The sequence below is a fragment of the Eublepharis macularius genome, chromosome 10 (assembly GCF_028583425.1).
Source record: "Eublepharis macularius isolate TG4126 chromosome 10, MPM_Emac_v1.0, whole genome shotgun sequence".
NCBI lineage: Eukaryota > Metazoa > Chordata > Lepidosauria > Squamata > Eublepharidae > Eublepharis > Eublepharis macularius.
Genome location: NC_072799.1, coordinates 11,074,141 through 11,096,554, shown reverse-complemented (window position 1 = coordinate 11,096,554; position 22,414 = coordinate 11,074,141). Strand labels below are relative to the sequence as shown.

Genomic DNA, 22,414 nt, shown 5'->3' with positions numbered 1-22,414 from the left:
TGGTTTGTGTTTGGTTCTGTGGGTTACAAGCTTCCAGCACCAAGTAGCCCTTTCCACACTGGTCTGTTTGTTGAATAACTAAACCATGTGGGAATACAAAGAGGCACAAGACTGAGGTTGCCCATTGTCACCTTTGATATTTATACTGATGCTTGAAGTTTTGAATAGGGACATAAGACAAGATGAGAGAATTCGAGGTGTTAAGGCGAAACAGGAGAACTACAAACTGAGAGCCTTTGAAGATGACTTGGTGTTGATTTTGGAGGACCCCTTGAAAGGAATTGAAACCCTAATGACAAAATTGAAAGAATTTGGTGTAGTGGCTGGTTTTAAGGCTAATAAGCAGAAAGCCGAAGTCTTAACTAAAAATATGAAAATACAAGATCAAATGAAACTTGAGAGCATAACGGGGTTTAAAAGTTAAGAAAAAAGGTAAAATATTTGGGTATTACTTTGTCAAATATGAACTGTATGTTATTCCAAAACAATTATATTAAGACTTGGAAAGAAATTAAAAGGGATATGCTAAGATGGGATAAAACTCAATTATCACTGTTTGTTGAGTGACCTGAATGCACCTAGCTTGGAGTCACACCTTGTTTCAGAGGGACCTGAGGTGCACTAGAATTCTCAATGGGTGCTTCTAGAGATCCCCTGCTCCCACCCTCTGCCCCCTGACACCACTCACCTGGCCAGCAGGAGGGGGGAAGGCGGGGGAACACACCTCCTGGGCGTGCTCCCAGAGCGGCGCAATAACGTCATTTCAGGAGCAGTACCATCGCGCCACCCTGAGAATGCTTCTGTGCTTTCCAGTGGGCTGATTTGGGCCCCAAAAGGGTTGAAATCGGGCCCGATTGGGGGCCAAATCAACCTGCTGCAAAGTGCACACACGCTTCTTGGGCCTGTGTGATTACCTCACTTCCAGAAAGTGACATCATCACACCACCCCAGGAGCAACAAAAAGATGAGTGCTGGGTCCTCCCTCCCACTGAGAGGTAAGGGGACCTGGCAACTCTAGGTGCTTCTTTTCCATTGTTGAGTTAGCTGTTTCTCTTCATGAGCCGGGGGAGCACTTTAGAGCATGTCCTGGATACGGTTAATGACATTTGGACTGGCCTGTTCTCGTCAGAGCTTGGAAGCTGAACAGGGTTGGTACTTGGATGGGAAACTGCCAAGGAAGACTGGGGCTGTTATGCAGACAAAGGCAATGGGAAGCTTCATCTAGGCATCTCTTGCCTTGATAAAATCCATGTATTTATTGCATTGCATTATATAGGATTGTATTTATTGTATTACATTACATAGGCGATATGATTGGCAGTTTAAGCATGGTTGCGCTTTGATATCCTATTATTCAATTAGATGGTTTGAATGTTACATTTCACGTATCCCCCGAGTGGTTTCTTCCTCTTTTCTAGCGGCCTGATCAAATTCATGGCTGGGGCTGCCATGAGTCGATTGCAACTTGACTGCACACAGTTATTTAAAAATGATTCAAAAGGGATAACCCTAAGGAGAGTTGTATTGTATTGCACTAGGTGGTCTGTTCCTGACTGTCCAGGGACACTGATGGGGTAGACTTTGATGCACCGTTGTTACTTGGTTGGCAGCAGTGTAACTGGAGCTGAGACTATCTTGTGCTAGTGAGAGCTTGGAAACTAAGCAGGGTTGGCCATGTTCTATATAGGATTGCTAGGTCCAGGTCGGGAAATTCCTGGAGATTTGGGGGTGGAGCCTGGAGAGGGTGGGGTTTGGGGAGGGGAGGGGCCTCAGAATGGTATAATATTATAAAGCCCGCTCTCCAAAGCAGCCATTTTCTCCAGGGGAACTGATCCGCCCTGAGCCTGCAAAAGCGGGGAGGGCGGAATATAAATATAATAAATTAAATTAAATTAAATTATCACCTGGAGATCAGTTGTAATTCGGGAGATCTCCGGCAACCCTAGCTCTATATTTGGATTGGAGACCATCAAGGAAGACTGGAGTTATGATGCAAACAAAAGCAATGGAAAACCAATTCTGCTAATTTCATGGACTCACCCCCCGTGGCACAGAGTGGTAAGCTGCAGTACTGCAGTCCAAGCTCCGCTCACGACCTGAGTTCGATCCTGGCAGAAGCCGGGTTCAGGTAGCCGGCTCAAGGTTGACTCAGCCTCCCATCCTTCCGAGGTCGGTAAAATGAGTACCCAGTTTCCTGGGGGTAAAGTGTAGATGACTGGGGAAGGCAATGGCAAACCACCCCGTAACAAAAAGCCTACCAAGAAAATGTCGTGATACGACGTCCCCCGTGGGTCAGTAATGACCCGGTGCTTGCACAGGGGACTATCTTTACCTTTTACCATGGGCTCACCATGAGTCAGTTGAGGCTCAGTGGGCACACTTTCCCTCTACGTGCTTTGTACGTGCTTTGAGCGGCATCTTATCTCTTTCTGAGCTGTCCTTGCAGATGCATATTTACTCTCCATTTAGGCCTGTGTTTCACTGAGCTGGTAAAACTGTATTACTGCGGCGTTTCAGACTGCAGGTATGCTCTGAATGTTAGTAGCAGGCTAGTCTTGAAAAATTAGGGGAGGGGAAGCTGTGGCTCAGTGGCAGAGCATCTGCTTGGAATGCAGAAGGTCCCAGGTTCAATCCCCAGCATCTCCAGTTCAAAATATCCGGTAGTCGGTGATGTGAAAAATCTCAGCCAAGATCCAGGAGAGCTGCTGCCGGTCAGAGTAGACAATACTGGCCTGGATCGACCAACTCACTGTAAGGCAGTTGGGTGTGTCCAATTAGCATTTTAAGTTCTTTGCGAAGATAATACTTTGCCTGGAGGAGCTTTCAACCCTGTCAGCTTCAATTAGCAGGCCGAAGTTGTAATCCCAGTCCCAAACTACGTAGTAAGAACAGGCCTAATGACTCTGAAAAATGCCATTAACTCAGTGCATGCCCTCATTTTTTAGGATAAAAAAAAACTTTAAATATTCTGAGGCTTGGAAAATGTCCTGCTGTTTTTAGTTTTAGCGAGGTTCTTCTGCTAGAAGAAGGGTTTCCTTATTTCTATATATTGTCAAAGGCTTTCACGGCCGGAGAACGATGGTGGTTGTGGATTTTCCAGGCTGTATCGGCGTGGATTTTCCGGGCTGTATCATCGTGAGCAGAGCTTGGACTGCAGTACTGCAGCTTACCACTGCGCCACGGGGGGGGGGGGGGGGTTAGTCCACCTCTGAAGATGCCAGTCACCGCTGCTGGCGAAACATCAGGAACTACAATGCCAAGACCACGGTGATACACCCCGGAAAATCCACAACAACCATTGCTTACTTCTCTTTCCTGCTCCTACCCCTTTTTCTTTGCTACCCACTACCTCCTGCATCGCCTGAGGATTGGGGGACCCTCTGGAACGACATGGGATATGATGTGGGGGGGGGCACAGCTGAAAGAGGGAATCTATGGAAACTGCAGGACAGTTCACACAAGATGATGTTTGGATCCAGCCCAAGCGGACGATGACTGAAGGGGGGGGGGTGTTGCTGCCACATATTTGTGAATAGGTTGGAGTTAACTTCCAAATGGAGAACTTTATTTTCCCTGGTTCCTTAACATTTAACTAATGCAGGCAAGGAACTTATGTCATATCCCTTAGTACAGATGTTTCATGTAACCCTGCAGAGATGTGTTCTGTGTGCTCCAAATCTAGCCTGCACATCGTTTAAGAAGTTGTCAGCCATAACTTTTATGGGTGGGTTTCCAATCTGGAAATTTTCAAGAAGCTTTTCCTGACGCAAGTAGTGGATGGAGTTTGTGCAATAGTTCCCACTGAAAAAAGCAATAATGGCCGTTAAATTGGACCAAAGACCTTAAAGAGGAAGGTCGTTTGGAGACCTTCTCTTTGTTACGTTGGCTCTAAGAGTAATTAACTCAGCTTAGTTGACCTTAGGTGCTGTTGATAGGAGAAGAAATGATGCAATAGTCAGAAATCCTGCTGCTGCTTTTGCAATTTCGGTAAGATAGATTACACCTTTTCAATGAAGGGCAAAACAAGATGGTGGAAAATTTCTTGCTGGTTCCTTTGAATGTAGCTTTGGTTTTTCCCAGGCAAAACAGCAGCAAGTATTTTCCAAGTATTGGAGGAAAGGGGTGTGTATGGAAAGGTGGGGCAAAAAGAATTTCTGCTAATGGGACAGAGGATAAAACCGTCTCTGTTAGAAGAGAATAGAAGGATACATTTTATTTATTTGCTTTATTTATCGCCCGCCTTTTTCACTGGGACACAAATGGGATAGGTGGTGGAAAGTGCCGTCAAGTTGCGGCTGATTTACAGTGACTTCGTAGAGTTTTCAAGGCAAAAGATGAACAGAGGTTACTAAGTAAGTAAGTAAGTAAATTTGGACAAACCTAAAGGCTATGTAGCTCAGACATTCTCAGGCTGTATGAACCTTCCAAGAACAGTAACAAGCAAAGATAATATAAAAATAGCCTTTATTTCTCCAGTTCAGAATGGTTTTTTGGTGCTCTATGAGACAGGACGTTGGTTTACATCCATTTTGTATAGGGGCAAAAGATTGAGAAAAGATGATTTGCTCAAGGCTGTTGAATGTGTCTGTGGTGTGCTTTTGGTTTGAATTGAAATCTCCCACATCCGGTATTACGTTAGTTGGACCATACTGATGCATGCTGAAAAGGTGCCCACATGGATTTTTTGTGTCCTGAAACCTGCTAGAATCCAATTAACAGTACATTTATTAGAACTAATATATTTATGCTGTGTAAAGTGCCATCAAGTCACAGCCAATTTATGGCAGTTCTGTAGGGTTTTCAAGGCAAGGGATGAACAGAAGTTGTTTGCTGTTGCCTGCCTCTGTGAAGCAACCTGTCATGTATGCAGGCATCCATGCCATTGTTGTGCTCTCCATCTTATACACCATGCCATTGTTGTGTTCTGCATTTTATATTGAAAGTGATACAAGCCATTATCCATACCATTGTTGTATTCTGCCTTTTACATTGCATTTTAAGCTCATACTGATACAATGCCAAAGTTAACTACTGTTTATTTAGCATTTTATATAAGTCACCTGAGGGTGCTAATACTAATTTCCAGAGGAGCCAGTGGCCCCTTTGTTATCACTAAGAAATATGCGCTTTCACTTCTGAGTCTCCTTGGCTGAAGCTGCAGCTGTGTACTGAAATGTATCTTTTCACAGGAGAGAATGAATCCACTCTGTACTTTGTCTAGACTAAACTACTTTGTTCCCATGTAACTTTTTGGGTTTTCGTGCCTGAATGCAAATGGGCCAGTGGGCGGGAGAACGTCCCCTATAATCAGTAGTCCTATTTTTTGAATAATCACTTCTGCCAACTTCTACCTATGAGTGCACACCTGAACTGAATAGATCTCTGAATAAAGTTTCTTCAACCAATGCACCTGTGTGCTTGCTGTGGGGATCTAACTGCCAGGGACTGCCACCCTAGGACTGACACAACCCTGAACTTCTGTGGTGATCTCCCATCCAGGTAGTAACTAGGGCTGACCTGGCTTAGCTATTGAGATCTAATGAGATTGGGCTAACCTAGACCATCCAGGTCAGGGCAATATATTTATTAAGGCTTCCTAATATATAAGGAGTTTGAAGACGATGATATGAAAAGTCCCTAAGCAGTGTGAGAAGTGAATAGACATGAGCATGAACAGAAAAAAAACAATGAACACCCTGTTCGTCGTCCGTTGCCATCCATGAACAACGAACAATGAACATAGATGAACATGAACTGTTCTCGGACATGTTCATTGTTTGTGGGGGCCAGAACCACCCCACCCAACCCCCACTTAGCCCCCTCCCCTCAAACCCACCTACCTGGCCCTTTAAAGATCCCCCTGCCGCCTGCAAGCTGATAGTTTAAAGGGCCCTGTCCTGGCAAAAACAGCAGTGTCTGCTGGCAGCTAATTTGAGGGGTTACAAAAGTGACCTTCCCCCCTGCTGCCTGCCAGTTGATAGTTTAAAGGGCCCTTTCCTGCCATGTGCAAGGGGCAGGGCCCTTTCAACACCCCACGAACTGACCTTCCCAATGTCCAATAGCCGCCAAATTTGCAGGGGACATAGTCCTCACTGTCCTCTGAAGACCCCCCAAGTTTCAGAGAGATTGCACCCCGGGAAAGGCATGATCCACGGGTCTCCCCATTGGCTGTCATTTTCTCTTCACAGTGGCAAAAACGGGACTCTCTGCTAGAAGTACTTTGAAGGGTTAAAGCCAGAAGGAAAGCCAGAAGGAGTTCAGACAGAGTTCAGTCCCTCCTTGCCTTCGGTTGCCAAGGGGATTGATTGCAGCAGGTGCCAGACTGTCTGGCTTGCCCAACAGCACGAACGAGGCTTGCAACGACCACCTGTTCATTTAGGATGGGGCCTCACGAACACCTTGTTCCCGAACAGCAGATTGGGCTGTTCATGGGTTTTTTCTGTTCGTAATGCTGTTTGTGCCCATGTCTAGAAGTGAATTGTCGTCATGGATTCGAAGGCAGTTTTGTGGAACTAAAGTAAGAAATGACAAAGGTTAGCAGAATCTTTAGCCTTGTTAACAAGAGTTAGCGTGGCAAAAGATTAACTGAGGCATGCATCCAGGGTTTATACTTGTGCTCACGCCTGTTTGAAAGCATCTTAATATTTCTCTAGCAGCCATGAGGAAAATGCAGCAGTATGAAAAGGAAAAACTCTGTTTATAGGGAAAAGGGAAGGACTTGAAATGCTCAGAAGTTATGGGAGCTCAGTAAAACAAAAATTATGAGTGTCTTAGAACGACTGAGAAAAGTGATTGCTTCATGCTTTATACACCTGCAGTGTTTACCTGCCAAGGTATGCTGCATCAGTTGAGCACATGTGCTTTAAAAACCTGTATCCCCAGCACTGGGTATGAACCCAAGGACAGGCCATGGTTCAGTGGCAGAACATCTACTTGGCAGGCAAAAGGTTGCAGGTTCAATCCCCAGTAGGGTTGCCAGGTCCAGGTTGGGAAAATCCTGGAGATTTTGGAGGTGGACCCTAAAGAGGATGGAGTTTGGGGAGGGGAGGGGCTTCAGTGGGGTATAATTCCATAGAGTTCACCCTTCAAAGCAGCCATTTTCTCCAGGGGAACTGATCTCTGTGGCCTGGAGATCAGTTGTAATTCCGGGAGATCTCCAGCTATCACCTGGAGGCTGGCAACCCTAATCCCCGGCATCTCCAGTTAAAAGGACTGAGCATAAGGTGATGTGAAAGACCTCTGCTTGAAACCCTGGAGAACTTCTACTAGTCTGAGTGGACAATACTGACCTTGAGGGAACATGGGTTTGATTCAGTATAAGGCAGCCTCATATCATTCATATATATAAACCAAGGTCTGTTGCTGTATTCCAGCAGGACTAACAGTGCAATCCTAAGTACACCTTCCTGAGAGTAAGCCCCATTTTATAGACCTGGATGGGGTTCTTAGTAGACCTGATTAGGATGGTGCAAGTTTGGGATTTCTAAAAAAAATATTTAAAAGAGCACGCAGTGAGTACAGTGCAGCTCTTCTACAGACCTCGGAGATGTGAGCTTTGTTTCAAGGTTTGAGTTGCCTGCCTTGAAACATGTGAAGTTCTGCAGTGTTTCACCCTTATTGTGATCTTCGGTTCATTTGCACAACAAAAAGCAAAATTTGTTTCAATGGAAAAGAAGATCGGAAAAGACCATATTTCGATATTTCCTTGCTTGTCTCCTAGTTGACTCAAGGAAGATGTTTTCAGACGAACCAGAAAAAGAGGGAAGCGTTTTTATCTCTCACTTTAGTTGAAGATTAGGGCAAAGGACAAATGTTGGGCTGTGTCCAAAAGATTTCCACACTTAAAAAGGTGTTTCTTAACCGCATCCAGGGGTTGTAAAGTCCTGACCTGATGAAAGCTCCCTTACCTTGAACATCTAAGTGGAAGGGAGATGTCTAGTAGGGGCAAAATTAAACCTCCATTGGCAATGAAGTAGTGATGGATGATCTCGCACCTGCTGGACTTTTCTTAGATGACTTAATTTCCAGATTGAAGGGAGGGAGACCCTGGAAAACTGAAGCTGCCAACACCTGCAGTAGCTAAGTTCAGACATCATACCAAGCCATGATTTTGAAAGTTTCATGAATTTCTGAAATTCCTGAGCCAAAAATATACACAAAAATCACTGTTTCGGGTTGTTCCAGTGGGTTACTGAAACGGTAAGAGAAATCTTGGATACTGTGCAATTACAAACCTCTTCCCGGAAAAAATGTGTTTTTTTTTTCATGTTCGGGTGCTGACTGCATCATCAGACATATCTAAATAAATAAAAGAAAAGAAATTGCAGTGTCAAAACTGGTAAACCGTAGTTATTCTTATACTGCAGCTAGAAACGAGCGCTGAGCCGATAAAAGACAAACTATCTAAACTATGGAGGCTCATAGCTATGGTGTGGGTTTTAAACTATGCTACACTTCTGTAGTTTGGCTTGATATGTAGTTTGAGCCGATACCAGGCTGCAGGCAAAATTGCCAGGTGGAAAACATTATCTTTGTATATGGAAGATCCTTACTAAAAATCACTTAGGCATCAGGCTATTGAGTGGCAGTTTAATCTATTTTACAAGGTATATTGTCGAAGGCTTTCACGGCCGGAGAACGATGGTTGCTGTGGATTTTCCGGGGTGTATCACCGTGGTCTTGGCATTGTAGTTCCTGACATTTCGCCAGCAGCTGTGACTGGCATCTTCAGAGGTGTAGCACCGAAAGACAGAGATCTCTCAGTGTTTAATCTCACAGTTTAATCTATTTCACAAGGTGGTTGTACATGTAGATGAGAAAGTCTATGAAGCATGCAAAACTCTGAAAAATGTTATAGATACGGGACAAAATAATATTCATGTACATTATTTTTCGTTCGCCTTTCTCACTGCGACTCTCGACGGAATACTTCATGTTAGTGAAATACAGTCAACAGCATGGGGCACCCAGTGAAGCAGTGCAATGAAGTTTAGATTGCAGAAATCTGAAACAGAACTGTAACAAACCCAATGTTTGATTCATCATCTCCGTATTAAATATCCAGGAAGATATGCCATAGATAATGGGTATATCTTTTTGAATCCTGGAAGCCCTCTTTAAGCCCATTTGCAGAGTAAAAACCAAAGTTCTAGCTTTTTCTTAGTGAAAGATGGGTTACTAACAAGTAACAACAGCAGTAGGAGATGCTTTCTAAATTTTCAACTATATATAGGATTTATTGTGCAAATGGGTTGATGGTAATGAAATGAATATGTTTTTTTAAAAAATTAATATTTTGAGATATAGGTGATTTAAATAAATGATTTCTTTTGACAAAACAAATACTGTTAAATGTTAAGACTTCGGAAATGTCTTTGGGGTTGGATCCAGCCGGCTGGTTTGCTCAACCTCACCCAGTTCTTCTCCTTTTTACTGCCCCTGTACCACATGGGTTTATTCATGAAAGTCCCATAATACTCAGCATAGCCCTTTTGGTGGTCAAAGAGGAACACTCCGTCCCCTTCTCAACAGCAAAAAAGCTGGCTGGGTCCAACTGTCTCTTGGATGTAAATAGTACAATTTAAGGTTTGTTAGCACAAGGCTGGCATTGAGTGAGAGTCTCACCAGTGGGGGAACCCCTTCACTGCTGACGAACCGACCTCGCCAATAATGTGATGATTTCATTTCTGCCAAGATCTGAAGTGATGTTCATGTTGCCAGCGATGCGCTAGCATTCGTCCAAAACTCGGTTTTGGCCACAGAGTTTTGGCTGAATTCTAGAGTGTTTCCGGCAGCAAGATGACATCACTTCTGGTGGCGCTGACGATTGCCCCTTTTTTTCCCCCACCACCCAACTCAGTGGTGGTCGGAACAGCCAAGGTAGGGAGGAAGTGGCAGGAGGTGACTCTCCGAAGCAGGAGACCCGGCATCCTTTTCTAGGGTACAGAGAGTTGTTCTCAGCGAATGCTCCATATTTCTGGAACTTCCTTTTTTCCAGAAGCCTCTTCACTGACTAGGAAGACTGTACAGGAAAGCTGCATTTTTTTAAAAAAGTGTTGCTTATTTCTCTCCCTCTCTTGCAGGTGGATAAAGTTTGAAGAAAAAGTGGAACAGGGAGGAGAGAGGTGGAGTAAACCTCATGTTGCCACGTTATCCCTGCACAGCTTGTTTGAGCTGAGGACGTGTATAGAGAAAGGGTCAATCCTGCTGGACATGGAAGCCTCATCGCTCCCTCAGGTAGTAGGTAAGCATTCTTGAAAGCAGCACTTCCAGGAAACAACAGATCTCTTTGACAAGAACTGCTGAATGGAAGGTTGAGTTGGTTGGTGAAGTCTGTACTCCTCTTCTGCACCGTAGGCCATGGCATCTTGGGCCCCCTACAGCGTTTTTGCATGACTGTCCTACAAAACAAAAGCAACAGTATAATACCTAATCAGGGGTCATTCCGTAGAAAAAGAGCTGGAGGAACTCATTAGCATACCTCATTAGCATATGCCACGCCCCTTGACAGCTCCGAAAGTGTGTCATTAGCATAATGGATTTGCATGTGCCACACCCCCTGGCCTCACCTATCCTGGCTGTTTTGGACCCAATCCTGGCCATTCAGGGCTGAAATTGGCCCCAAAATGGTCAGGATCGGGCCACTGCTGAGTGGGAGAGTGATCCATCATCACCCGTCAGAGGCCCGATCTGGGCCATTTCGGCCCCAATCCAGGCTGAAACGGGCCCAAATGGCCGAGAGTCAGATGGGCAGGGCCGCGTGACATGTGACCTCTTTGTGGAACTGCGTTCCTGTGCGTTCCCCCTCAAAATGAGCCCTGTACCTAATATATGAACATGAAGGGTCTAAGAAGCAGTTTAGCAGCAATATATGGAATATCTGCCTGCTGTGAAACTACAGTTCCATATTCTGGAGGCGAACGTTGCTTGCATTACAACAATTCCATCCCAAGCATACTTTTTCTCCCCGCTCCCCCTCTAATAGTAAGAATTCTTAACAAACAAAACTTAAGAAACAAAACATGGATACATTGCTCACCTATGAAGAATAAAGATAATTTATTCTCCATAAATTGGTTCATCCATATTGATTGTAACGTGTTTTGTTATTGTATAGATTATGTATGTTTTTATTTGTGTAGCTAGTAAACTGTCTTATGAACCATGATCGGGGCAATCTTAGTAATTCTGGGGCCCTGGGCCAAAGTCCAGGAGGGGGCCTCAGAATCACGGCCACCTTTTGCCCCCCCCCCGCTGGAGCCAAGCGAGGGATGGCCCTTGGTGCATGCAGAGTGAATGGGAGCTGCTGGTGACCTGAGCCCCTCCTCCTCCTCAATCTCCTTCTCCGTTATCTTTTGCCACAAATAAATGACCATAGAATAGTGACCATAGAATGCAGCCTCTGTTCTCCTCAGCTTTATTAACGCAAGGCAAAGTAACATGTCATTGTAAAGAAAAATATAAAACTTTGCTAGAAGTTAACCTGCTGCTTAAAATACAGTTGTTTGAGCGCCAAAATACTGCATGTGTGTCTGTTGGGTGGAGAGAGAATTTACCAGCCTAGAAGAACCCTTGCATTTTCCTCTTAATTTATTTTTTTTCTCTTTCTCCTGTAATCTTCCTTCCCACGTGCCAGAGATGATCGTTGACAATCAGATCGACACAGGGCTGTTGAAGCAAGACATGAAGGAAAAAGTCACCTACACGCTGCTCAGGAAGCATCGGCACCAGACCAAAAAATCCAACCTTCGCTCGCTGGCCGACATCGGGAAGACCGTCTCCAGTGCAAGTAGGATGTTTACCAACCCCGATAATGGTAATGCAGAGGCCAGTGGGCTGTGGCCTTCCTTTAGAGACCCACCGAAAAAAAACTAACTTCATCGTCATCTCATGGCAACGCATCTAACCACACGAGTAGAATAGCAGACCATACTGGTCGACGCATCAGTTATGGCTTCTGAAGGCTTTTAACGCTGTGGCGCATCGCTCTAACCATATCTTCACTGGAATAACAGGGGGAAAGATATGGGAGCGTTTCATGGTGGTTAGTCTTCTAACAGAACATGTGTCTTAATAGTGGTTGGCAAGTAAAACTGAGTAAAGCATCTAGCATTACACCTATCACAGGCCCTTTGAAGGATGGGGTGAACCAGTGTCAAATTTAGAAGGAAAGTGGTCAACTTCAGAATCTGGCCACACCAAGAATAGGTCTGCGGCTGTTTTGAATGTTGATGTGGATAATTAAAGATGGCTGACGTGTAGTATCCAATACTGATAGAGATTTTTGGGGAGCTTTTGTTAGAACTTGGAGAATCAATGGCCATTTCCACACATGTTGAATAATGCACTTTCAATGCACTTTAGCAATCCTTTAGAAGTGCATTTTTTGTTCCACACGTGTAAAAGCAGTTCCAAACATTCACTAAAGAGTATTGAAAGTGGATTATCCAATGTGTGTGGAAGCAGCCAATGCGTTAATTGGAAAAGGGTACATTAATTCTTCTAGCTCAGGTCAAAAGTTTGAAAAGGGTAATAACATTCTGTCCCAAGGGCAGGGATATGCAAAACAGGCATCACGGCAATGCTTCAGTATCACTTCCAGCATGAACTTGAAAGTGATACTAATGTGACAGTGTGACACTCTAGGGTTCCACCCAAACTCTTTGGTTTTACCCTAGAGTTTTGGTGGAATCCTAGAACACTTTATGGGTTCATGCATAGGATTGCACAGTATATGTGTTCAATTACAGACAGAGTATATCACCCTATATGGATCAAGAGTAGCCCTCGTTAGGAGTACTTAACATTTATTCACATCACTTATGCCCCACTTTTCTCCCTTATAGGGATCCAAAGTGGCTTGTAATGTTCTCCCCTTCTTCATTTTAGCCTCAGAACATGAACCCTGGGAGGAAGGTTAGGTTGAGAGGGTATGACTGTCCCAAAGTCACCCAGCAAGCTTCCCATGGCAAAGTGGGAATTTGACATTTTAACCGCTACACCACCACAGGTGGAGGGCCTCCAGGTGTGGGTGGCAGGTATCCCTTTCATTCTTCAGTCACGCGGCCTTTCTCTGTGGCTGACTGCCAGTTGAACAGGTGGACCATTGTGCATCTGTGTGGCCCAGTGCAGTGCCCTTCCACCTCCCTGGGCTTCGTGATGTAACCAAGAGATGGAGTGCTCTCCTTCTGCTCCCCCTCACCTCCCCATCCACATAATGGGGATAACAATACTGACCTACCTTGCAGGGCCGTTGTAAGCATTATTGACATAATGCGTCTGAAGTGCTTTGAACGCTGTCAAGCACTATGTGAAAATGTTAAGTGTTTTTCTTAGCGGCATGGCCAAATGTACATATGTAGAGCAGACATGTGCTGCAACTGCCCTTGAGCGCATCTCTCTGTGCACGTGCTTGCAGTTCTGTGCATAAATGGGAGAAGCATACACTGAGTCTGTAGAACTCCACAAGATGAATGTCTCTAGATCTTGTGCGATAATGTAGACTTGTGTGGCTTGTGGCTTGTGTGTGCATTATAAAATGTCCGCGGTTCCTTACGGATTCACATAGGCTACACTAAGTTGGGTTCCTGCCTCTGAAGACACTTACAGTCTAAAATAACAATGAAGCTATGATAAAATAAAACCAGTACATAAATAAATAAATGCTCTTGTGAAATACAATGTAGGATTAAAATTAAAAAAAAACAGGCCTCCCAGGTGAGAGTTAATACTCTCTATGCCCAACATGATGCTTTATTCAGGTTTTTTGTGTGTGGGGAAATCATTCCATGCAATACATCTCATATGTATGTGTTAAGATATGTTGTTTGTGGGTATGAATCGTGACAGTTCTGTAATAGCAGCTGTGCTAAATAGGTAGGAGACGGGGGGTGGTCATTGGTGCAATGACGTTGCATCATTTTTGAGGGGGTCCCGGAAGTGACATCACACCACTCTAGGAATTACTGGAAACTCTGTGCCAGAAACTCCTGTGATTCCTAGAGTGGTGTGATACTGCTTCTGAGTTTTCCACCGAGGTCCTATAATGCCTTTTTGTTGACAGTGGTTTTAAAATTAAAAAAAAAAACTTCTTTCTCTCCTGCTGGCTGCAAGCATGGTGGTGGGAGCTGGGCACCAGAGATCTCCACCCACGCATATACAGAGCAGGAATTTCCCATTCTCCCTTTCTGCTTCAGGCCACTGAATTCCATCAAGTTTTGTTCTTGAGGGTCAGCAGGCCAGCAGATACTCTGAAACAGCGTAATGGGCAAATCAGAGGCAACGGGGGGGGGGTGAAATTGCTGCCCCTCTTCCACAAATGGAAACGCCACTCCATTGAAGGAATTCTGTGGCTGGATGTATACCTGTGCTCGGTTCCCTAGGTGCCACATAAAAGACGAGAGGGAATTACCTTTTTAATCATGGTGCCACCTGTCAGTTTTGTAAGTAGCCACCCTAATTTTTTTTATTATTATAAAAATAATAATCAACTGGTTAATCAAAAGGATTTGGCACCTTAGAAATCAACCAGATTTTCAGGATATGACCACCATGGCTACCCATCCTAAAACCAAATGCCCCTTTTCTTGGTAGAGTGAAAGCATTTTAATTGATGATAACCTTTAGAGGAGAATTATATGGGAGAAGCCATTCTCTGAGGTTGCCCCCGGCACAAAACCGAGAGACTGTGAGCCTTGCTACAAGTGACATTTTACACGTGAAGGATAAAGGATCATTTTCGCAAGTCTTTCTGGGAACTGAAGTTCCTCTCCCCGACCCCTTTTCCTTCTGTTCCTTCCCCTCACTGCCTGAAGAGACAGAGAGAGCCTACGGCAACATCAGCTTTTGCAAATCGTCTTGCTGGAGGGGGGGGGGTGCTCCGGAGAAAGCTGAGAAAGTTGCAGCTGTCTGCCCCAAAGATCATTGAGAGCAGGCTTGTGACTGGAGGAACGATTTGCAAAAGTTGCTGTTGCGGTAGACTCTCTTTGTCTCTTCAGGCAGCGAGGGGAAGGAACAGAAGGAAAAGGGGTGGGGGAGAGGAACTTCAGTTCCCAGAAAGACTTGCGAAAATGATCCTTTATCCTTCACGTGTAAAATGTCACTTGTAGCAAGGCTCTCAGACTCACTACAGTGTTCGTGGCAGATGCTGGAAAGTGCAGGCGGCGCCTGATAATTCCAAGGCTGTGGCCGTGTTCATTGGACTTACAGTGGCTCTGAAACTTCTGCACTTTATAGAGAGGATACTTCTCTGCTGGTGTTTGAGAATCCTTCCCCTGGGACCAGCTCTCTCTTGCTTTCTTTGCTGGACCCTGCCCTCTGATTCCAGGCTGCTTTGCATGCTTTATATTTATGCATGCCCAACTTTTTCTGACTATCTTCTGTAGTTGTAATTCTACACACTGTGAAGACCTTGACGTATAAACAGCAAGATTTCAGTCCAGTAGTCTTTTAAAGACTGATAAGATCATCAGGGCACATGCTCCCTTGTGTGGGTGTAAAATGCCGTGCCGTCAAGTTGCAACTGATTTATGGCGACCCCAGCAAGGGGCTTTCAAGGCAAGTGAGAAGCAGAGGTGGTTTGCCATTGGCTCCTCTGTAGAGTCTTCCTTGGTGGTCCCCCATCCAGGATCTGAGAAGATTGGGCTATACCATGCTGCCTTCCCTCCCCAAGCTCCCTTAGTCAGAGCCAAATGTACAAATGACAAAGGGAACTTGACTCTGGAAAGCTTATACCTCGGAAGTCTTGTTGGTCTTTACGGTGCTACTGGACTTGAATCTTGCTGCTCTGCTGCTGCAGACCAACATGGCTACCCACCTGAAACTTGACATGTATATGATTTCATACTAGAGTGCATCTCTTGCACAACCCTCAGGGCTTTTTTTTCAGGGAAAAGAAGTGGTGGAACTCAGTAGAGTAGCGTGGGTTGCCAGCACCCGGGGCAACTCTCGGCAGGAGGTGGTACCCCTGACACCACATGTGCACACCCATGACTGCATGATGACGTCACTTCCTGGAAGTGACCTAATTGTACAGGGCGTGGTCACCCTCCTGGCGGTAGAGGCATCCCCTCCCCAGCAAGCTGGGGTGTGGGGCCCGCTTCTGTTTCACCACTGCTGAGGTTCAGCGTGCCACGAAAGAGCCAGGTGCCATGGGCTGCGAGCAGGGAGGAAACGAGATCAGGGGGTGGGGCCACCAGACATGTGATTACTTTTGAGAGGTGTTGGAACTGCATTCCACAGTGTTCTGGCTGAAAAAAAAAGCCCTGACCCTCACTCATTTCTGCCAGGGTTGGGCAGGAGATGTTCTTGTTTTGATGTGCTCCACACCACAAATCTACTGAGCGTATTGTATGTAAGGAAGAATTTAGAAACATGGAAACATAGAGCTGGAAGGCACCCCAAGGGTCATCTAGTCCAGCCTCCTGCACAACGTGGGAAATTCACAGCTAGCCCCCCCACCTCCCTCATTGACCCCTGCTCTATACCCAGAGGAAGGCAAAAACCTCCAGGACCCCTGGCCAATCTGGCCTGCAGGTTTTGGAAAGGTGGTTGAAATTCCTGGGTGGCCACCTATTATTTGGAACCTTATCTGGTGTGATAGGTATCCCCCAAGGTCACCCTTTTCAGTATGTGGAGGGAGCAGCCCGCAGTGCGAGAAACATCGCTTGTGGTGAGCCTGAAGACACATGAGTAGGGTATCCATTGGCTCAGCCTTAACTTCATGCCACTATTGCATTTGGAATGTCCCTGATGCTACCTGGATCCAGAAACTGAGATGCCCTGCCAAACAAACAGAGCGACTTGGATCATGTTCTTTATTAAAACTTTGCATCTTGGACCAAGAGTCAAACTTCTTAATACAATTTAGTGAAGTTTTGGAACCTTGGCCTCCAGCAGAGGAGAACATCATGTCAGAAGAAGAAGACTGCTATCTGAGGCTGAAAGCTAGAATGTGGAAACTTGCTGATATCAGCTAAAATTTCTCACCTTCGAGCCTTTCATGTGAAACAATCGTCGGGTAAAAGAACCGTATCATTTATTTATCATGATTATTTATTTAAAGTTGAAGTTGTTAAAAAATGCATCAGGAAGGTAGTGGTAGACAATCAGGCATATTGTTGCACCAAACAATGGAACTGTCTTAGTTTAAGCACCTGCCACGTTCTTCGAAGGGGCTGAATAATACATTAACCGAGTTTTAAAATAATGAGCGGAGAAAGAGAAAAAGAAAGGTTAGTGGCGAAACTGGAGGTTGTTCTTTGGGTGGCATTTAGGATGAGCAAGCAAAAAAGTCATTTATCGCAGTATTTTGAAGTGTTACAAAATGAAGTATGTTTTGTTCATTTGTGTGCATATTGGTTATCAATATCTGCTAAAATCAGGGCTTTTTCCAGCAGGAACACAGTGGAACGGCGTTCCGGCGCCTCTTAAAAATGCCCTCCACGTTGCTTGGTGGGCAGAGGGCAATCTAAACTCCCCTCTGTCTGGAGATCAGAGGGTGGGGCCACCGGCCATGTGACCATTTTCACCAAGGGCAATTTAAAGTTTAAAAAACTCCCCCCTTGTTCCAGCGGACCCAAAGTGATGTCATTGTGTGGTCTTGAGTTCCACCGCTGAGTTCCACTGCCTCTTTTCCCAGAAAAAAGCCCTGGCTAAAATAGAAAGTAATCTTTCAAAAGAATAGAATGCTAGTTGACTTGCTGGGTGGACTTATCTCAACATGGGTGCAAATCCAGTGATCATTTGTGAAGTTAATTGGCCTTCCCAGATGTATTCTGTTGTAAAGTCACCTATAAATATTTACAAATGATTTTTTTCATGAAATCTATCAAGACTTTTTCTTCACTTCTTTGGGTATAAGTGTCCAGAGCAAGTACAGAAATAAAAGAGATCATATTAAAAACTCAGATTTTAATCAGATGTTATAATAATAATAAGAGTGTGCTTCTATGCTTCCCTTCTAGACAGATTAGTACCCCAATAAGAGCACTGAACAAAGTCAGAGTTATAATTATCCCAACAATACAGCTGGGGAGCTGGGACTGAGAGGAGTGGCTTGCCCAAGGCCACTTGCAGAGTTCATGGCAGAAGTGGGATTCGAACCAGCAGAGTGCTTATTCGCAGCCCAACCACTTAATTATTAGGCTAATCCTGGGTGTTTTCATATCCTTTGGTTAGATCAAGCATGGGCAGTCTGCACTCCAGGTCCCAGATATGCCTGCCAAAGGAATTTTATTTGGCCTTTGGTTCTGCATACCAAATTCTAATCAGAGTGTGGCAATTCTTTTTTTCCTATGTAATGCCCTGACCTGCATAGCCCAGGTGAGCCTGATCTCATCAGATCTCAGAAGCTAAGCAGGGTCAGCCTTGGTTAGTAATTGAATGGGAGACCTCCAGCGAAGGCCAGGGTTGCAGAGGCAGGCAATGGCAAACCACCTCTGTTAGTCTCTTGCGATCAAAACCCCACTAGGGGTCGCCATAAGTCAGCTATGACTTGAGGGCAATCTCTACCACAGTGCCCATGCTCAATAAAAATCAATGATTGGCATAAAACCCAAACCTTGATACTTTTTCATTCAGTTACATTAATTGCTCCTTCTGTCCATTGACAGAAAGGGAAGGAGGGCAAATTTCGTTTATTTCTGTTCTCCTGCTGGAGCCCACTGGACTCCCAAATATGCTGCTCTTGGGGGGGATAAAGAACATAGGAGCCCAGCAGGCGAGGGGTCCGCAGTGGGAGTGGAGAACTTACAAAACTTTGCGTCCCCTCTTCTGAGAGCAGAAGTTCCTTCTGCTAGTGGAAATTGACTTTGGGGTCCCACCCAAAGTACGCAGTATTGTTCTTTAGATTGCATTTATTGAAACTGGCAATGTTTTCATTGTTACAGCGTCAAATTAGGGTACGTGGCAGTGCACCAAATACATGAATTGAAAAGGTGGAAAACAGTGATTTGAAAATGGCATGGTTGTTTAAAGCTTGTTTTGCGTTAAATCAATCCAAGTATAGCAGTGTCTTGGTTATCACTGAACTTATGGCCTCCATGACTGTGAAGCTCTTATTGCTAAGCAGCATCAACTTTATTGTAGAGCCTGGTCATCTACTGTAGGAGTGCGCGCTTCTGGCCATGTTGGCTACTGCCTGGATAATTGGACAAATACAGAAGCTGGCCATCACAGTGTAGGACTTTAGTAAATGGAACTAGATGCAATTCTTCTTTTATACAATGATGCTAGGAAAAGTGGAAGCCAGTAGGAAAAGAGGGAGACCCAAAACGAGATGGCTGGACTCAATAAAATAAGCCATGTCCTCCAGTTTGCAGGATCTGAGCAAGTCTGTTTTGGAGGTCTTTTATTCATAGGGTCACCATAGGTCGGAGGCAACTTGATGGCACATAATACACACACACAATGCATTTAAACCAGTTTTTAAATGCATTTGTTCCAATTTAAAAACAGGGTTGTATCCTACTCACTCCTGTCTGATTCCATTCCCACCTGGCCATTATTCGGGGGGGGGGTGTCCCACAATACTCAGCACCTCCATTTTGTTCCTGTTCTGCCTTTTTCACCAGCGGAAAAGCTGGTAGGAGGCAACCCGTAGTCTCTGGAAGTTGTGTTTTTAACTCCTCTGTTTCTCGTTCATTCTGAGAGCAAACCAGGAATAGCATCTGCACAGAACAGAGAGTGAAACTGCTAAAGGACCTCTTCGTAATTCCTGTAAGGTAGCAAAATGATGGGCGAAATTGCAAACTTCAGAATACTTGCAATATTCTGTCATTTGGAGGACCTGAAATATTGTGTAGCCCTGGGCTTATTCCCAGAGCTTAATTCCCATATCTGCACAAGTGAGAAAAAAATACCTGGCTGAATTTGAGCTGGTTTTACTGGACTGTCTAGGGTCATGTTTCAGTGACAATCTGTTCGCACAGTACCATTTCCACGCGCTGGAAGTTGGTAACGTTCGACACCCGAATTTTCGCTAACCTTTGTTCTATGGTGTGTTAACCTGGATGTCTGAATGCTCTTCTGTCTTGCTTTTGCAATTGCTTTGGGCTTTTCTCTTTCTCCTTCTTAACTCTGCTGTCTTCCACCTCCTTCCTATGGCTGCTTGCGACTCCTGCTTCTGCCTTCTGCTTGCAACACTAAAGCCCGCAACCCGCTAGAGAGTTCAGTACCCTGCCTAGCAACCCGCACGCTGGACGATGAAATTCGGGTACAGCGCAGCCCCAGCGTGGGATGGCTAAGTAAGTTGGTGATTGAGTGGGTTCCCCTTACAGGGGGATGGTGTACATAAAGGCGGGTGTGCACTGGGGGGAAGGAGGAAGGACAAAAAGGTTATTGTTATGATATGGAAAAATGTGGGCTGCGGATTTCCCCTGTCCCAGCACAAAAGCCACGCAATATCTTATATCGGGACCAACCCAAATGATGCAAATGGTTGGCCCATATAAAGGGGATTACATAGCTTTTGGTTTTGGATTTTACTTTCTGCTTTGAGAATTCTCATGTGTATTTTTTTAAGGGAAAAAAATTTCCATCCTTTTTGCCCTGGAAAGGGACTTGAACAAGAAACCATATGGCTTGGGGTTTGAATTGCATCAGATGAGACGTTGGGGGATATTATTTGCTATTATTTATTTATGTCATTTATATCATTTATAGGCTTCCTTTCTCACTGAGACTCAAGGCGGATTACATAGTGTGAGCTTAGCACAGTCAGTATCAAGGACATTTCAATAAACCATGCCACAGGGTAAATAAAGGCAAGTTTACAAAAACATAGCGTTAGCAAAAATCCAGTAGAGATTTGAAGAAATGCTGAAACAAAGCAAAAGCTATTCTAGGACTGACATTAGACAACACAGAACTACCCAGTAAGGTCATACTTAAAGCAACAGGTAGTACATAAGGCAACATAGTGGTGAAGTCTGTGGTCCCTAACTCGTTAGTGAAACATCAAAACATCAAAACTCAAATGGAATAAGGGTGTGCAACCCTTAACTGGCAAGCAAAATGGGATCTATGAATTGGCTAAGCTTTGTGTAAATATAGGAACGTTGCCTTCTACCTTTGGCACGTCAACAAAGTAATGCCTTCTAGCTGCCTCACTTCAGGCTACCATCTTTTTCAGTTTCAGCCACTGACCCAAAATACTCTTAACTGAAGCTGCTCTAAGACTAGAGTCAAGTGTGTATCTAAAAGAGTTCAGCACAGGTTGGAAGCAAAAGCTAAGATGCAGGAATCACTTTCCTTTACATAGAAACATAGAATCATAGAGTTGGAAGGGGCCATACAGACCATCTAGTTCAACTCCCTGCCCAGTGCAGGATCAGCCTAAAGCATCTCTGACAAATATTCATCCAGCCTCTTCTTGAAAACTCCCAGTGAAGGGGAGCTCACCACCTCCCTAGGCAGCTGATTCCACTTTTGAACTACTCTGACCGTGAAAAAGTTCTTCCTAATATCCAGCCAGTACCTTTGTGCATGTAATTTATGCCCATTGTTTCGGGTCCTACCCTCTGCTGTCAACAGGAACAGCTCCCTGCCCTCCTCCAAATGACATCCTTTAAAATACTTAAAGAGAGCAACCATGTCCCCCCTCAATCTCCTCTTCTCCAAACTAAACATTCCCAAGGCCCTCAGCCTTTCCTCGTGGGGCTCAGTCTCCAGACCCCTGATCATCCTCATCGCACTCCTCTGCACCCTCTCGATTTTGTCCACATCCTTTTTGAAGTGAGGCCTCCACAACTGCACACAATACTCCAGGTGAGGCCTGACCAAGGCAGTATAGAGAGGGGCTATGACCTCCTGCGATTTCGACGCTATGGCCCCTTTGATACAACCCAGGATTGAATTGACCTTTTTTGCCACTGCATCACACTGACTGCTCATATTTAGTTTACAGTCCACTCTTACCCCAAGATCTCTTTCACGTATACTACTGCCCAGAAGTGTATCCCCCATCCAGTATTTGTGCTTCCCATTTTTGTGGCCCAGATTTAATAGTGTGCACTTGTCTTTGTTGAATTGCATCCTGTTCACAGCTGCCGACTTCTCCAGAGTATTCAGGTCTTGTTGAATTTTAATTCTATCTTCTTGGGTGTTTGGTACTCCTCCCAATTTGGTATCATCAGCAAATTTAATGAGCAGCCCTTGATAAGAGCTGAATGGGACATGGCAAGGCTTTGCTTACATCATCTTCTGAAGGTGGTGGCGATGACGAATGACGAGTGAAATATCACACAGTTTTTTAGAATTTTCCTCATGATGACTTTGGGCTGTGAGTTTGGCTGAGACATATAACCTATCCTGTCAGAGCTGAGTGGAGATTTGGACTAGGGTATTCCTTGTCCCAGGGCAACATCTGCTCAGCTATTTTGTCGCTCACTCTTATTTTCCTTACACATTCCTTGCA

General features: G+C 44.8%; 1 protein-coding gene across 2 annotated transcripts in view; it reads left to right on the top strand.

The window, feature by feature from the left end:
* The window catches only part of SLC4A4 (solute carrier family 4 member 4), a 257,837-nt gene that overhangs the window by 138,174 nt on the left and 97,249 nt on the right, over positions 1–22,414 (top strand). For both annotated transcript variants that reach the window (XM_054989973.1, XM_054989972.1), the window contains exons 5-6: positions 10,083–10,243; positions 11,636–11,788. In XM_054989973.1, coding sequence (XP_054845948.1) covers positions 10,083–10,243; positions 11,636–11,788 — 314 coding nt within the window. The remainder of the gene's footprint in view (positions 1–10,082; positions 10,244–11,635; positions 11,789–22,414) is intronic.